General features: G+C 51.1%; 1 protein-coding gene across 1 annotated transcript; it reads right to left on the bottom strand.

Moving 5' to 3' along the window:
* Nucleotides 1-15,871: 15,871 nt before the first annotated feature.
* Nucleotides 15,872-17,303, bottom strand: SOX2 (SRY-box transcription factor 2). Its single transcript, XM_009559318.2, has one exon. The coding sequence runs from the start codon at nt 16,848-16,850 to the stop codon at nt 15,903-15,905; it is 948 nt and encodes a 315-aa protein (XP_009557613.2). The 5' UTR covers nt 16,851-17,303; the 3' UTR covers nt 15,872-15,902.
* Between the last annotated feature and the right edge of the window lie 932 nt (nt 17,304-18,235).

Here is an 18,235-nt window from a genome sequence, read left to right on the forward strand (position 1 = left end):
CTTTTAGATCCCACTAAGTGCTAAGATAGGAAGATGTGTTTTAGAAGCAGCCATTGGCTGTTCGCGCCAAAGCTGCAGCTCATCCCGTTTATTTTAATCGCTTCTTCGTTTCAGAAGAAAGCTGAGGGGAGAAGGGAAAGAGCTGCTTCTTTCCAGCTCCGTGTGTCTCTGCATTGTCCTGGGGGCAATGGAGAGCAGCGAGCTCCAGGACGTAGGAGCCCCGGCTCTGCCCGGCCGGGCATCCTCTCCCTGACACATTGCATTTCGACAACGAGAAAATTAGAGAAGAGACGGGGGCGTTCACACGCGATGCTCGCAGAAGAGGCTGCCCTGGTAGCTATTGAGGCTAAAAATCTGCTGTCAACTTTTGGGGTTTTTCCGCCAGGCTCAGCAAGATGCGTTTCTGTGGGCTGATTTGTCTGCTTTTAACCAGGCACGCTGCGAATTGTGAAAGCTTTCCATTTACCTTTTCTTCTTTAAGCGTTTTAATTATCATCACTGACCTGTTGGGCATACCTACAGTATCAATGTCCCTTTTACATCGCTGCCTTCCCTTTCCCTGCATGTTTCTGCTATTTAACACTTGCTACCTTTGCCATTAGAGTCCTAGAGTGACCCCCATGGGTATCTTCGAAAGAAAGACCCTCTGCATTCCAGCACTGCCTCCTTACCCAAGTAATAGCAAAGGGACCATTCAGACGCATGGACCACACTGAAGCATTAATTAGGCTGATGAAATCCATAGAAATGTATGGATTCAGCATAATCGAGTTTCTTCTACTGACTATAGTTAAGGAATACGTGAGCAGCTGGGAGAATAGAAAGTGCTGTTAGGGTGAAGTCATGCATGTAATTGAGTATATTTAACATAACCATTTTAATGATCGGTGATTAAAAGTGCATCTACTTAAATTGTATACCTCTGCAATTTGTCAATATCAACTTTAGAGCACACACAAAGAAAAGGTCGTCATATAAATTTATAAACAAGATCCCTTCCTTGCTGCACATGACTCGAGCTGGAATGATAACTCCGCAACGGTGAAGGGGGAAAGGCCTTTCGCGAGAAAACAGCTACGCCAGTGCGATATTAATTAATCACTGGTTTGGCCCCCTTTCTCTCCTATGCAGTCGCAGTATTAGAAGTGCATAATAAGTGAGTTTTCTTTTCATCCGTAATTATTTCTAACAATTAGATCACCCGAGGGGGGGAAAAATCCCATGGTTTCTTTCCCATATTAAAGGAATATCTTTTCCCTTGCTTGACAATATTGTGTGTACGTGTGTGTGCCCATGCATATATTCAAATAAAATGCGGGTTTGGTTTTCCGCAGAAACGTTGCCGGACACCCAGCAAAGGAACGATAAGGGTTTAAACTTCTCCCCTCGCTAAACTTCTACGGGGAGAGGTTAAGGACTGGGAACACGGGCGGTGTTTGGGGGAGACGGAGCTGATGGGGATGGCCGTGTCTCCTCGCAGGAAAGCCCCGCAGAATGGGAAATTAGCAGTCGAAATCTGCTAGTGGGGACTAGATCCCACAAAGCCCACGCGTTGGGAAGGCTGAGTGTCTCTCCCTCGCCTATTCAATCTGCCTAGGCTGGTTGCAGCGAATAAATAGAGTCATTGTGGAGCCCGTACACAAACCGACCCAACTCCCTCCCCCACCTCTTCTCGCCCTCCCCCCCCCCCCCCGTCCCTTTATGCTTAAACGCACACAAATCTGCAACCGCTTTGCACTAAGAGGAACCCAAACTTTTCTTCCCTTTACTGTACGACGCCTGTGGGAACGGTTTATTCACATGTATGGAATATGTACTTATGGCAGAGAGAAGGAAGTTCACCCTGGGTAAGGGAAAACAGGAGCTTGCCAGCGGCAGGACCCAACCAGCCCTCTCCCAGCCGAAGATAACGGTTCATAGTAGCCAGATGCATTAAACAGCCACAAAAGGGACCGGGGGAGGGGGGGGAAATGGGGGGTGTTGGTTCATTTAAGTTTCTGGTGGAAAACTTCAACCGTGCTGTCTCCCTTTCTCCCAGCATCGCTGCAAGGTGAAATCCATTTGAAGCCCTCCGTGCCAGGCGGTTCGCAGCCCGGCGGGGCGGGCGGCAGCTCCGCGCCTGGCCAAGTTACTCCGTGCAAGAGAATTTGCAGCCTTGAAAGCATATTTTTCTTCCAGCTATGGTGGCACTTAAATGATAATGTAGGCAATGAAACTGGGGAGATTTATATCTTTTGGAAAGTAGGACGAGCCAGATGGTAATAGCGTCATTAACAAACAAACTTAGGATCTGCAAGTGAAGCTTGAAATTGGGAAAGAGATCTGGAGAACAAAAGGAGCTGCTGTTGAGGAGGGGAAAAAAAAAGTCCCTCTTCTGCCGGCCAAATCTAAGAGCACATTCTGGAGGGGCTGCTCCTGCCCAGTGCTAGATAATAAACGACTGCTTTTTCCTCCCCTGTTGTGACTGAGAAAGGACAGAGAAAACTTTTGCAATAGGCAAATGTGGCATTTATTTATGTGTAACCCTTTGTAGTCTCAAGTGTCCCAAATGGGCCTTTAATTCAAATCCCTAGTTCGATACGGAGGGATCGCTTCTCCCAAGTTTATTTTAGAGAAACAAAGCACCGCTTGTGGAAGCTGAAGGGCCAAAAGTTCAGTAATTATTTTTTTGAATTAATAGTAACGAATAAATATTAAAGGTTAAACGTTATTTGCGGAGAGAGTGGAAACATCTGCAGGATTTATTGCCTCCTCTCTTCTTGCCTTCGCCCGTGCAACACACACCCCCCACCCCCCCAAACAAAATGCTCACTGTTTGCCAGGAGGAACGGACCCAGCAGCGGGCGGAGGTCCCAGGGCAGGACCCTCCCCACTCCCCTGCCTTCCCTCCTGCCCTCCAAACGGTCTTTTCCCCTGCATCACCCTTGGGATTTACTCTCTAAACCCACTCCGCGTATTTCGTGATGGCCAGAGGAAAGGCCTTCAGCACAGATTTATCCAGCAGACAGAGTCCGCCAACACTGGAGACCCACCAGCTCCAGGGCTCCAGCAGGAGGGATGGGGTGTTTGCCTCCTTAATTTTAGCCAGGATGATCCCAAAAGCAATAGAGATATTTGGAGGTCTTTAGAAGACCCCCGTATTTCCCTTCTAGAGTAAAGTCGGTGGTTATTAGATGATTAATGATTTAAAAGATGCCTGTTAACAGCCCCAAGTTGAGAGACGTGGATCCACGCTCTAAAGTAAAAATCTAACGCGATTTTTTTCAAAATGTGCTGGAGATCTTTAAAAGCCCCGAGGACTTACCCTTAAGGCATTATTCAAAGAAAAAAAAACTGAGACTGGCGGTTCGTCACAGGCAATTGTAAAGGGTTTCAAAGGACCGATCAAACGAGTTGGAGAGTAATCTACATTAAAGTCCGGATGGCAGTGTTACAACATGCACCTGCAGGGTATTTGCTATCCGTGCCCCTTACAGAGCTACAAATCACCATTAAAGAAAGCTGCTTAAGCTTCCTCCTCGCTTCTAGAAAGACTTACTCGGGCTCCTTCACTTTGATATTTATAAATCTTGTTATTGATAAGTGTGAGGCTGTTCAGCTCTCCCTTCCCCCGCCCGCACCGGCCCCGGGCACTTTCGCACCCCTCGCTCCGCCCCGCGCGGGGCTCCAGGCGGGGGTTCGGGGAGCGCTGCCCCACTCCGGACACGCGCGGCCGTGGGGTGCCCCCCATCCGCGGGAACCTGCGAGGGGCCGGGAGAAGGTTGATTTTGTTTTATTTATCCCGTTCCCCCCTCCCCCGGCTCTCCCGGGCGGGCGCTGTCACCGGGGAGACAGGGGCAGCTCGGGCCGCATCGGCACGCTGGATGCTGGATGTCCCGGCGGATTTTCTCACAGTTGCGGGAGGCGCAGACATGGAAATGAGCTCATTAAGGAGGGAGTGGCAGCAGCCCAAGCCTCCCCCGGCCCGGCCCGCTGCAGCCCGGAACTCCGGGAAATCTATCTCCTATGGATAGATTTTGGGGAGAAGTCGCAGCGGTTTCATCCCTCGCTGCGCAGGGCTCGGTTAACCCTTGGCACACCGCGGGGCCGCCTCTGCCAGCAGAGACAGCCCCAGCGACCCCCGCCTCTGCCCCCGCTCTCCCCGCTTCTCACGGGCAGCATCCAGCGAGCGCAGTGCTCTGCCCCCGCCAGGTGATGGCAGCGAGGAAAAGTAAAGTTTTAAAACAAACAAGTCGGGAAAGGTAGAACTAAAATAATTTAGGGAAAAAAAAAAAAAAAGAAGAAAAAAAAACCGAAAAAAAACTCCAACATTTTCCACCCACTCGGGGAGGAAAAAAAGCTCAAAGGTCATCAAACTTCCCACGGCTCCAGGCAGGGCTGGCAACCCGAGTCACTGAACCTGTATTTCTGTTTCGGAGAATTTCAGCTATCAGTTCTGTGGTTTTAGTACTTTTCTCCAGTTGGTTCTTGCAAAAGAAAAAAAAAATGCCCCCGTTTGGCAGGTGAGAGGCTGGTGACCCGCGGACAGGGGGTCCCGAGAAGCCTCGAAGCACAGCACCGGGACCCGCGTAGCTGCTACCTGGCCGCTTCTGCCCCGGGAGGGAATAGAAAGGGACTTCTCCGCCCTTGGTGCAGAGGAGGATTCAGCTAATTTGTGGGTTTGTGGGTTTAAAAAAAAAAAAACAACCCGATTTCGCTATGCCTGCCTCATCTCTTGACACCCTGGTAGCGATCCGCTAATCTCCCGCTGGCGGAGCCCTCGGCGCGCATCAAAGCGCGCATTGTTGGGGCAGGGGCTCGACAGCGCTGCCAGCTCCCAAGTTTGCCAAACCAACTCCTCTCCGCGGAGCCGCCCGCAGAGGGGCCGGTGGTTCACAGGGGAGCGGGACCCTTCTCTCTGACCGGCTGGGGTCTCCTCAGGAGCGAGGGCACATCCCTGACAGCGCGCACACAGCGGGCGCCCCGCGGAGAGGCGCGCAGCCCAGCGCAGGGAGAGCAGATGCTGTTGGGATGCGCGCCCCGCCTCCCCCCAACTCCCTGCAGAAGTTGCACAACTTCTCCCTTGCAGCCATCCCCTGTTCCCACAGCCCCGTCCCACAGGAGCAGGGTGGTTGCTGATGCCTCGGTGGAGCCGGGAGACTTTGGGTCGGTTGGGTCGGAGAAGCAGGAGCCCCCCAGGAGCCCCCCAGGGCAGCGGGTGGCACACGGGGGGGCTCCCAAGCGGGCAGGCCCTGGCACTTTTCCTGCTGCATGGCAGCGTGCGCAACTTGCAGTCGCCTCCAAACTGTTGCAAAACCAACTCCCAGAACGTTTACAGGGCTGGCGAGAAGGTGGCGAACGGCAGCGCCCGGAGACCGAACCCGCCGCCCCCCCCGCGCCCAGCCCGCAGCTGATGGGGCGAGGGGCGAGCGCTCCTTGGGCCAGGCGCTAATTCAGTGTGTGCGCTTAAGCCTGCCGTCTGCAGGGCTGTATAGCAACGGGGGGAAAGGGGTGTATTTGCGGCTGGAAGATTTAGGTTGTTGCTAGGATGTGAGAACAAAAAATCTTCAATAAGTCGGGGAGGGGGGGAGGACGGGGCAGTGGGGGAGGGAGGGGGGTTACAAGGTTTGTCACAGGGAAAAGTGCAGACATCTGCTGGAACTTCCATATCTAAGCTGTTCATTTACAGGAGCCAACTTCTGAAATCTCCACAATTAGATCTGCATTGTTCTTTCTCAACAACACTGCCTAGAAAGAAAAGGTCTTCTCTGTCGGGGCCAATCCAACGAAGCGTTTGACGTTATTAAATAATAAAGCGATTGTGATTTACATTGTTGTTCAGAAAAAGGGCCAATTATCCACTGTTATGTTGCCATAAAGATCATATTAACTCGAATTAGTAATCAAACAATATGCTAGCGTTAAAAGTATAGAGAGGACAACGCGACTGGTCTTGTTGCATCCTCACTTTTCCTTGTAAAACCAGAAGCATAAATACACTTGAAAGAGGCGCAGAAACTTCATCCTTAACGGGAAAAAAAAGTGAGAGAGGTACAGGCATTTGTGATTAATGGTTCCCGGTGTTGATTGTTTTCAATTAACACAAAGCTATTCGAATCTCATATTGATCTTCCTGTTTACAAATTAATTCTTCTTCCGAATACCGCGGGAAATGTTCCACAACGCTCTGCGAATCGGGGCAATTTTTTTGTTGCTGTTGTAAGGCTGGAGTTAGGACTGAGAGCTTGGGGCGTTTTTTTGGTTTGTTTTGTTTTCAGAGTAATGCTTGTAAAAGGCGTTTGAGTTCAATCCAAAGACGAGCCTCACCGACACCGAAACGCAAACTCAGGCGCATCCTTGTACTCCAGAAAAATTTCCTCTGCCATAATCAAATAATTATTTTTATTAAAGCAGTTATTAGGTTTATAACTCATTTGCCACTTAAATTTGTGCAACCAACCAAGGCGATCTAAATAGGTTTGAGTTGCCCCTTGGGTCCGGGATGTAAGCGGTAAGAAGGAGGATTAATTATGGGTGTGTGCAGCAATAGGACACAAAGGCTATCAAGTGGCGCGGGGGAAAGAGAGTGGGAAGCGCGGAGCGGGGAGCAGCAGGGTTCGCACCTCCTTCTCCCGGGCGGTGCTGGACACCCTCCGCACACCCCACCGGGAGGGACCGGGCAGCCACGGCAGAGCCCCAGCTCCCCTGCCTTTGTTATTAAGCCGCAACGGGGCTGGGAGAGCTCCAACTTGTTGGCAGTAAATTAGGCGCTGTCAGGTGGTGATGATCCGGCGCGTTCGAAACATCCCGAAAACAAAGTGTAAACGATCCATATTTTTTCATATAGGCGCACCGATAGGATCTCTTCTCTCCTATATAGACAAGATCCGTTCTTTTGTGCGCGGGATGACAAGATCTGACCCCTGGAAACGTGCTCCAGGCACCCACCGGCATCTGACTGCTATTTCTAATGTCATTTATTGCCAACACGTTTTTTTTTTATCAGCTGGTGAGGGGGGGGGAGTTTTCTCGGAGCTCAGGTAATAGCTGGTTAGCTGTCAGCTTCTCCAGTTCAGCAGTATTCAGGCAAAGACTGGCTTTGCCAAACTGTTCCAGGAGCTGATGCTATTTGTTACCATGATTAAAGGAAAAAAAGAATTTTCACAGTAACATGGTTTTTTATAAGCAAACGCCTAGCAATTTTCCTCAGCGCAATGCATCAGCAAGTATATCCAAGAGAGCTTAATCTACTTCTTGCAGGATAGGTGCAAGAGGAATCAGCGAGGACTGCACCGGGATGCCATGAAAATCCCGGCTCATTGGCTCGGCCACGATAGGACGAGGCACATTAAATGCGAGGCGGAGAGGGACAGAAGCAATCAGCCCCCTTGGCTGAGGAGTGAGCCCTCGCTCTGGAAATAATTTCGAATAAAACTTGAGTAACCGAGTGAAACCACCTCACTTCCTTTGAGCAGATCGCCCAGAAGAAAAAAAAAAAAAAAAAAAAAAGAAAAAGGAAAGAAAAAAGTGTAGGGAATAAGCCAAGAAAAACCAATCTGGACGGAATTAATAGGAGCGCAAAGTTTTTATCCGCATATAAGGATAATATATTAAGCCAAAAAGGAGACAGGTTATCTCTAAACAGGATTAATATGCGTTCATGTATAGGATTAGACCATCTCATCCATTTAAAAACAGTGTCTCTCCTCCTCCCCACATAAATTTATTATAGATATATTTTTTTAAAAAAAAAATAAAACTTTCCCTGTCAGGAGCATTTGGAAAACGCGACTTATTAATCGAGAGCCTTTTTTTTTGCCTTTTTTTTTTTTTTAATCAAATGGAAGTGATGGCCCTGAATGAGCCGCCTTGTGAGGAAACGGGCCATTTTTTTTTTTAAAACCTGTGATCAAAACAGACCTGTCTTCAGAGAGAACACAGCAGATTTAAATGTTGGTCAAAAGGAGTCACAACTGTTCATTAAAAGCAAACCCTAACTAGTGCTAATGTATAGCCATTTTGTGAGCTCAGGACTGTGGAAAGAGGCGAAAAAAGTCTGAGAGTGTGAGCTGATGCCGTGCTGGCTGGCAGTGTGTGGTCTATTGTAGGGAATGTGCTTTTTCCACTGAACAGAGAGCCCCCCTCTTTTATTCCCCAGCTCTACTGCACCTGCACTGGATCAGGGAGCTACTGCCATTCACCACATCAACAGAGAAGACATCTCTGACAGCACTCAATTCATTACATTTCTTCCTGCTTTTCAAACCAACACACACACACACACACACACACACAAAAAAGAGTATTGCCAATCAGTGCCGGGGGGGCAGGGAAAGAATCTTACAATACTTTATATTCGCCACTCATTTTGGATTTCATTAGTCAGAAAACTCACTTCTCAGCCAGTTACAACTTTTCCTTTCTTCCTTTCTTTGCTTAGGGGCTGCTGGAAGAAGGAGCTGGAGCGAGTGCCATCTCCCTCCGCGCCGGGGCTCCCGCACCCGCGGAACAGCGAGGGGAGAGGTCGGGTGTCCCCGGGAGAAAGAGCTACGAGTTTATTCATAATTCATGGTAGCAGAGCAGCCTGCTCTCGGGAGAGGGGGAGAAAGACGGTCAAAGAAACCAAAGTGTCCTCAAGCACTTGGGGGAGGTGGGGGGTGGGTGGCAGGGGGTGTCACCGTGGGTGCCCGGGCAGGGGCGGGGGGCACCGTGGGAAGGGGACGAGCCCCCACACCCCCACACCCCCAAGCCGGGGAGAAAGTTGTTATCGGCAAAACTCTTCGAAAGGGCCTCCGGGAAATTTAGGGTTAGTTTGGTTTCTTCAAGAACCGTTTTTCAGAAGCATTTGCAAGCAAAAGAAACCGAGCCGAGGGGTTTAGATTCAGGTATTTGATCTCGCCGGATCCAGACATCTAATTAGAGTGGCCTCAGAGACTGAAACGGTGTTAATTCCCATTGCTCCCCGCTCAGATTCCTTGGCCCTCCACCGCTGAGCGACTCTCCTTTTCAAAATCAAAACTAAAAATCTTTCTATTGGAAACAACAAAAACAATTTCGATATTTCTCCCCTTTCTGGAGTATTTTCTTCTATCTCGAGCAAAGACAAACACTCCTGAGTATTTTTTTCTCAGACGCTGGCAAAGAATCGCACCCCCTCAGTGGGATCTTTAGGGAAATAAATCACAAGGAGCTCATGCCTACCTGAAAAGTAGGAGAAAATCCGATTGTCTGATTTCGGGAGTAATGTGTGTATCGATAAGGAAGACACGGCCGTCTCAGAAACGGGACCCGATTAATCTATGGGTTTCTTTACATCAACCCCAGTTCGAATGTGTGCTTTGGAAGTATGGATTCATGTGACAGGAAAGTCGCAACTACTGTGTGTGCATAACATGGGGAGGACACGGAGCGGGAGCCCGCAGCAACGCAAACCCCACTCGCGGGAGAGCCAGATTGCTTTTTAAGCTAAAACTAATAATTTCATAACTGATTCACATTCAATCTGGCGCCAGTGACGTCACGGGGCATTAGCATACGAGGAGGGATGAAGCCAGTGTGGCTGGAGTTGATAAGGTGCCTCCTGAGGAATTCGCTGCTTGTTTTAATACATTAATTATTTCTCTGTATTCCGCGAGTTTTGCAATTTGTAAGAGCTTAAAGGAACCCTCATTCCAAGAAATGCCAGAAGGACACGTCGGAGGAGAGCTTCTCCCGTGGGCACCCGCGCCCCCGGCAGGAGCCCTGCAGCCGGGACAGCCCGGGGCGAGGCGGCTCCGCGGAGCGCCGCGGGCTGCGCCTCTGGTGGAGCGGGACCAGGGCTGCCTGCAGGAGGGGAGGCAGGTCTGCAGGATCGGGCTCGAAGCCCGAGCGCGTGTCCCTCCCTCCGGAGGTTCCCCGCGGGAGAAGCTCTGCAGAGGCCTCCGGAACCCGACGGGATTTCTTCCCTTCAACCTCCCCCGCCTCGTTCTTCCCCCGAGTTAACTACCACTTTCTGCAGAAAAGCGCCCACGTTGCGTCACCAGCACTAACCCTGCGGAGATGATGGGGTCACCGGGGTCCCGAGCCTCCCCTCCCGCTCCCCCGGGGCAGCCGCGGGTCTCTGCCGGGGGGGCACGGAGCCCTGTGCCCACGGCTGGGCTCCGCAGAGAGGGGTGCAGGTGGTGGAGCAGAGAGGAGACAGCCCAGCTCCGCGTCCCGGGGCTTACGGGGGTCCCACTGCCCCCACTGCCTGTAGGAACCGGCAGCATCGCCGCTTTGCCCCCCTCGAGCTCCGCAGAGCCCCGCGGAGGCGACCTGGCAGCCCCCCAGCCCCGTGGGGTGCCCCTCGGGGACCCCTTTGGAGCTGCGGGCCGTCTCCCTTCTCTGCAGAAGTCATCCCCCTTGGAATAACCGCTCCGTGACTTGGGGCTGGAACGCACTTGGAAGGAGAGGATCTTTTATCGCCGGGGGAGGGGGGGGGAGGAATGCAAACAAACCATACAGGAACCCCAAAAGAATTTTTTAAAGACAAAACAGACATCAACGCCCCCCCCTGCAGAAGCTCTCGTCCCCAGGCAGAGGTGCTGCGAGGCGGCACGCGGTCCCGGCCAGAGGGACCGGCCAGAATCTCCGGGAGAAACTTCCCCGGCTCCGCTCCCCGCCGGCCGGGATCCCCGAGAGAGCCGGGACCCCTGAGCCAGGACCCCCGAAAGAGCCGGGACCCCCTGGCTCCTGCCGATGGGGATTCTGCGGTGCAGACGTCGCTCCCCGAGAGAGCCGGGCCGGCGAGAATGGACCTTCCCCCGCAATAACCGGCCGAGCCCGGCTCTCCATCAGCCTTGCTAAATTATAATGAAAAATTACAGCACTTTTCGGCGCGTCCCCTCCCCCTCCCGCACAGGCGCACACGGGTACAAGTGTGCGCGCACACACACGCACACAGACACACACACGGGCTCAGCCACAGCAAATCCGCTGCCTACTTCAGAAGCAAAGCTCAAAAATCGTCATGGCAAGATTTGGGGGTCTGCTCTGTCCCCCCTCGCTCCCCGCGGGCCCCGCGCAGGGACGGACTCGCCCTCCCGCTCAGCCAAACGTGCAGCTCCGGGAATTTCCATCCTTGGGTTCCTTTTCTTTTCAGTTCGCGAGTGAAAAAGCCCCCGCACTCACTTCAGCGCTGCACGTCCTCGACAAGTGAATTGATTCCTCAAAAGCGAAACAGTACCAAACTTCTTGCAATTCCCCTTGCCACCGTCAGAAAAACTGGTTTTAATTACCAAAACTGAAATAGCGGTGGTGCTAACTAGCAGGCGATCAAACCGCAATCAAACTTCAATCTCTGAGCAGTTAGCTATAAACTGTCAGCAATTGAAAAGTAAACCTGGTGCACACAAAGGCTCTGTTTAATTTTCTTGTTGTAATGGCTCTAAATGAGGACCCCATCACTATGCAGTTAAGCGGTGTTGCTTGTCCCCCTGAGGCGCTGATCAGTTCTTTTTAATGTGAGAAAACTGGCAGCTCGAAGCCCGTCAATGGAGCTCCCACAACAAAAGTCCTGAAAAGCTGAATGAATTGGGTTTGTAATTACTGCTTCCCTCTCCCCCCTTGCAGCTTATCTCTTATTCATTCAACATATATTATTGTCACCTAATCGCACACTCCCAACATTTTTTTTTTTTAGTATCTACCACTGCGGACATGTTTGTTGTAGAAATTAAACAAAATAATCCTCCCTTCTCTCTCCCACCCCAACAACAAAAATGTTAAAACGGCAGTGTCAGGCGAGGCTGTCTGGCGTTAAAAACGCGAAGACCAAGCTCTCCTGCCGTCTGAATGTCAGCATTTTGCACATATCCTCGAAAATCTCGTACGCACCGAAGCAGGCTTTAGGTTTTAATATTTGAGTTAGATCACGATTGAAATAACTGAAGTGTATCTAATCACACCTATCAGCAATCGGCCTTTTTCTTTCCGTGGGACCTGTGTTATACACTGCTTAAATTGCTGAGCTATCTACCTCCTGTTCGGAGACAGATATACGGGTCTGCTGCCCGTTGGAGACGAGAAGGAATTAATCTTGAGAGAGAACACGCTGCTGAGGGGATCGGCGCCACCCCCGATGTCCCACACGGCACCAGTGGGCATCTCAAGTAATAAAACCCACGTTTTTAGGCACGAAAGGTCCGGTGGGAGCCGCAGCCGCTCTCCCGGCTCTGCCCGCCCGGCCCGAGCAGGGGCTGCGAGGCACAGCCTCTCCCCGAGTCCCCACCGCAAGAAGCTGTCGGTTGCAGAAATAAGTACAGCCATTACAACCAAATCTACTAACAGTCTAAATAATTAATTGAACCATTGCTCTTTGACCCTTGGAAAGTCCAGTAGGGACCCGTTTGTAGTAATAATACCCCCGAATGAGCCCTTGTCAAATATTCATTTAGTGGTTAATGTGAGCGATTTCCCCCTGGGACAGTCTGTAATACCAGCTTCCCAGCTTTGGCAAGAAACCCTGCTAATCTACCTCTCCAGTTCCGCAAAATATTTTAACACCCCAGTCCTTAAAAAGCCGTAAAAAAAAATCGCAGGGGAAACTATATTCTTATTCTTGGGTTCATTTCGGCTCTGTGGAAGGTTAGCGAAACATTACACTGATGTTCTTGGACCAAACAACCTCCAGGCTATAAAGCATACAACAATTCACCAGAGGGAAAACACGGAGAACCCAGAAAGTCTTAAATAACCAATATAAAAGCACATCCACGAGCTCTGCCGCACATTTCAGCTGTAACAAACGAAAGCCCAGGATAATGGTTTAGGTGTAAATGGGGCTATTGATGGTGTTGAATTTAAAATTACCAGTGGACAATGGCATTCCTCCAAGTAACACTTTAAAAATAAAATCGTTCAGCTGTACGTGTAAAATGCTTTGGGTTATCCTCTCTAAACGGATAAATGGATGGATGGATGGATGGATGGATGGATGTAAGGAATCTGTCCAAAGGAGATCAGGTTTCAGCAAAACATATTCCACATCGTACTCCGAAATCTAAGCTTAAACAAATTGCCCATATAAAAAGTTGCTGAATTCACTAAGCCTGAATATGTGGCTTAGTGCCTTTTGTTTAATGGTATTAGCTCTCCTTCTCTATGCGAATTGTAAAAGGACCAACGTTTCCAACTACCCCCCTCGAATATTTTAGTTAGCACTTCAAAAAGAGGCCAGGTTTTATTGCTGTTAATTGGCTAAGATTCTCTTTTAAAAAATGGAATCGCGATATCGATTGGGCTTTTATTCCCGGTTCTCTTTTCTCAGGGAGAAGAGCGGGAGCTGGGATATGGGCTCGTTACCACGTGAATAATTCCCAGACGCATTGCAAATGCTCACAGCTCTGAAAAAAAAGAATATTTTACTCCTTGTATTAACGTAAAAGAATCAGAAAAGGTTTAGAATCTGCAAGAACTGCTGTGCTGCCTAAGTACCGCGATGGTGCAGAAATGAAAAGGACAAAGGGAGCTAAACTGCAAAACCAGGCAGTGAGCAAAACTCCACGTCTGCTAGTCTGGCAATTTTAGCTCTCATCTGGACACCAGGTTTCAAGGACGGAGGCCAGAACTGAGCCCAGAAAAGAGCACTACCAAGTAAAAGCCACAACCAGTCACTCGTTATGCGTGGGGTTTTTTTCTGCCTTCTTCCTCCCCGATCTAAAGCGCAATCCAGTGACCGAAGGGAAATAGCAGAGAGAAAGCTGAGCGACACTTGCCCCCGTGTCGGAGTGCCCGTTTGTGCTTTGCCTAAGACAACCATCACATCCTTTCCTTGCTATGTACAACACGCCCCGAGCAGCGGACACCACCAGTTTGCAATCCCAGGCCCCCCAGTTTCGCAGCTTGCTTTAGAAACCACTACGATTATTATTTGCATCTCCTCCACGCGCGTTTCCCGAGGGAAACTGCAGCGGCGTTAGCAGCACCGAACCAAGGCCGGGGCTCCTCGGGGAGGAGCGGGAGCGCTGCCCCGGGGCGCGGCCGCCAGCGCGCAGCAACACGGAGCCGCCGCCTCGGCCACTGCGGTGACGGCTGTACAAAGTCAAACTCTACCTGGCACGGATGGCGGATCTCTCCTCCTATTTGGCGAACGCCACCGCTTCTCTCTGGGGCTTGTGGCCGGCTGCAGGGAGTGTCCGAAACGGGGCTTACACCGCGCTGGCGATTCAAGAAATAGGATTCAAGAAAGAGCTGTGATAAAGAGCGAAAGTCGCTAGCGTTTGATTGTTTGTGTTTGTTTGTTCCCTTTTTTGTTGTTTCTTACCTTTGCCCGGCCAAACCCACCCCTGCCCCCACCTCTCACCTCCTCCTGCGCTGCCCAGAAGCCAGGACAGGAAAGTTTGGGAAGTCCCGAACAAAGGGAGCGGGGAGCGCTCAGCCTGCGCCGCAGCTGCACCCGCCAGGCCGGGAGAAGCCGGCTCCCCTCCTCCTGCCCCGGAGGAACGAGGCACCGTCGAGAAAAGAGAGAAACACATTATCTGGATAAGCAGCCGAGGCGCCCGCTCGCAGAGCCCCCGCCCCGCCAGCCCCCGGCTCGGCCCCTCCGGGGGCAACAAGTGGTCATCCCCCTGGCCCCCATCGCACCCTGCTTCCCTGGAAAGGAACCGGGAATCGAGCGTCTCACCCCGTGTTCCCGTCCCCCACGAAGGAGGCCCCGGCGGTTATGCCATTAAAGCTGTCTGTCTTTCTCTCTCCCTCTACACATACATATAAAAATATTCAAGCCTTATATATATATTGCTGCATTATTTATCATATTCTGTTGGCTACGATGATACCTTCTACCGCATGAATTATTTAAAAAACATCTTGCGTTACAAAAATAAATCCAAGACTCACGCGGAACTCCAGTGTCCATATGTCAAAAATTTATTTATCTCAAACTGTGCATAATGGAGTAAAAACTTAACTTGAATATGTACCTGTTATAAGGATGGTATTAGTTCAAATATATACATGGACTGTCGGCAGACTGATTTCAAATAATACAGAGCCGAATCTTTAAAATACAACTACGGAAAATGAGGAAAAAAAAAAAAAAGAACTTAAAATATCATCACAATAAATTTACAGAAATATTACAAACCATAAGAAAATATTTCAAACACAGTAATTTCAGGTAGGGTTTTTTTTTTTCCTTTTTTTTTTTCTTTCTTTTCTTTGAACAGGATGAATTCTGGAAACAAAAAGTTATTATAAATTAACAAACGGCGTGTGAACCTGCATGGCAATTTTTGCTTTTTAACAAGAAGTAAAAAAAAAAAAAATTTAGTACAATCTAAACGTTTGCCCTTTTACAGCAAACCAAGCCCATGGTTCGCAAGTACTCATCCTACCTTTTTCGTCTTTTGTACAATTTCTAAAACAATTGAAATGTCCAAATGCTGTAAAATAATTTCCTCTCCTCTCGCAGCTGCTATAAATTCAGCTGCCAAAGCCACAATGCTCCAAGTAGACTCTATTTTTAAAAAATAATTGGCAAATTCGCGAGTTTGTTCTTTTTTCTCCTCTCTATGTTACCAGTGGACATTCTGATTGCCATGTGTCTTTTGATAAATACTGTACAAAAGTTGCCTGCAAATATTAAAACATTTTCCTCTTCGCTCTTTGAGTCTAGCTCTAAATATTATTGGTAAAGACTTTTGCAAACTTTCTGCAAAGTTCCTACCGTTTTCACTAGAACTTTTTAAAAGTTTTGTGTAGTTGCTTCCCCTCCGAGATCTATACAAGTTCCTTGTCGGTTTAATTTCTGATCCCCCCCAACCCCCCCACCTCCGCCCCGAGTTTTCTCTGTACAAAAATAGTCCAAAAAAAAAAAAAAAAAAAGTCCAGAATTTCTAATAAAAGTTTTTTTGTTTGTTTTGTTTAGTTTTTCTCCCCCCCCACCCCTCCCCGGCCCCTTTGTCTTACATATGTGATAGAGGGAGTGTGCCATTAATGGCTGTGCCAGGAACAGGTGCACTCTGGTAGTGTTGGGACATATGAAGTCTGCTTGGGGCAGCTGGTTCTGGTACTTCAGCACCTGGTAGATACATGCTGATCATGTCCCGAAGGTCCCCAGCTTGGCAAGGAGCCCTTGAATGAGACGAAGAAGTGACTACGGGGGGACTGGAGCTGGATTCCGTCTTGACCACCGAGCCCATGGAGCCCAGGGCCATGCCCGGGGCCCCTTGCTGGGAGTAAGACATGCTGTAGGTAGGCGATCCGTTCATGTAAGTCTGCGAGCTGGTCATGGAGTTGTACTGCAGGGCGCTCACGTCGTAGCGGTGCATGGGCTGCATCTGCGCCGCGTTGTGTGCGTTCAAGCCCGGGTGCTGCGGGTAGCCGAGCTGCTCTTGCATCATCCCATAGCCTCCGTTGGTCCAGCCGTTCATGTGCGCGTAACTGTCCATCCTCTGGTTCACCCCAGCTCCCAAGGTGGCCCCAACCCCTACCCCAGTCGCCATGGTATTGGTGCCCGGTGCCAGTAAGCCCCCTGGCAACGTGTACTTATCCTTCTTCATGAGGGTCTTGGTTTTCCTCCGGGGTCGGTATTTATAATCCGGGTGCTCCTTCATGTGTAGAGCTCTGAGCCGCTTGGCTTCGTCAATGAAGGGTCTCTTTTCCGCCTCGGATAAAAGTTTCCACTCCGCCCCGAGCCGCTTGCTGATCTCGGAGTTGTGCATCTTCGGGTTCTCCTGGGCCATTTTCCGGCGCTGCCCGCGGGACCACACCATGAACGCGTTCATCGGGCGCTTGACCCGGTCCGGGCTGTTCTTCTGGTTGTTGGCGGCCGAGTTGGAGTTGCCTGTGCCTCCCCCCGAAGTTTGCTGGGGGGCGGGAGGTTTCAGCTCGGTTTCCATCATGTTGTACATTCAAACTACTTTTGCCTGGAACCAGCCTCGAGCAGAGAAAGCGAGGAGCAGCCGCAGCGAAGTCCCAAGCCGGACTTCTTTTTTTTTTTTTTCTCTTCCTAGGGAGGGGTAGGAAAGGGGGGAGGGGGACTCCCCAAAACCACACTTGGATCGAGATCAGGATCTTCCTCTTCGCTGATGGATTAATAATGCTAATAACTGCTATTATTACCGCCGGAGCCCGGATTTTAAAAAACTTCTTCTTCCTCCTTTTCCCCTTTTCTCTGCTTGCCGCTCTCTCTCTCTCTCTCTCCACCTCAGTCTTAAAGAGCCAGCAAACTACTTTACCCCCTTTTGCAAACACACACACTCTCTCTCTCTGCCTTGACAACTCCTGATACTTTTTTGAACAAGTTAATAGACAACCATCCATGTGATGGGGGCTTGTCAGGGAATAAATGCGTTCTCCCCGGCCAATCAGCGCTCGGCGGCTCCGCCACTGAGGACAAGTCTCTACCCCTGGTTTTGCATGAAACGGGGCGGGGGCTCGGAGCGCCGGGACGGCTCGGCGGGGGAGGCGGGACCGGGGGCGGCCCAGGCAGCCACTGGGAAGCCTTTGTATCTCCCCTTCCAGCAACAGGTCACACACGCCTTTTGGAGGAAGTGGGTAAACAGCATTGTTGCTACGTGGGTTTTGTTGTGTTTTTTTTTTTTTCTTTAAGTTAGTGTTGGCTTAGGGCTGGGAGATGCTTCCCCCCGGCCCCCCCCCCCCCCGCCCCCTGTGCCGCTTCCCCGGCGTGTGCAGCGCTCGCCCCGTCCAGCCCCGGGGCAGCGGAGCCCGCAGCCGCCTTCCATCCCGGGACCGAATCCGCGCCGCGGAGCCCGGGGAGAAGGAGCCCTTCTCCGTCCCTGCCGGGCACGGAACGCCAAGCCCTTTCCTCCAGCCCCGGGGGATGGGGGCGCCCAGCCGTCCTCACACAACACAGTAACGTTACAACAGAAACAGAACTACCTACTCGCAGCGCCGCGCTGTCTCCGCACCCGCGCGGGTACGGCGGGAGCGAGGCTCTACAAATAGGTAGTTTTGTTTCTCTTGTTGTCGCTACACGGGGCCGCACAAAGCCCCGGCTAAGTTTACTTCCACTCTCTTGTTGGGATCTTTGTTGCTACAAACGCACTTGACGACAAAGGAAGGAGGGGAGAGAGGACGCGGAGCGGGGGGGAGCCGCTCCCCCCCTCCCGCCGGGGCTGCTCCGCCTTTCGGCCGATCCCCCTCCCGGCGCGGGGACCCCCGAGCTGGGGCCGCGCCCGGGCGCCCCGTGCGGGCTCAGCCGCGGCGCTGCGGCGCCCCCTGGCGGCCCGGGCGGGAGGCGCCGCGGCGAGAGGGGCCGGGGCGGGGGGGAAGG

Source organism: Cuculus canorus, chromosome 9, assembly GCF_017976375.1.
Source record: "Cuculus canorus isolate bCucCan1 chromosome 9, bCucCan1.pri, whole genome shotgun sequence".
NCBI classification, from domain to species: Eukaryota; Metazoa; Chordata; class Aves; order Cuculiformes; family Cuculidae; genus Cuculus; species Cuculus canorus.

Excerpts from the sequence above, each read along its gene's own strand:
- SOX2 (XM_009559318.2), bottom strand. The coding sequence starts at position 16,850 with ATGTACAACATGATGGAAACCGAGCTGAAACCTCCCGCCCCCCAGCAA.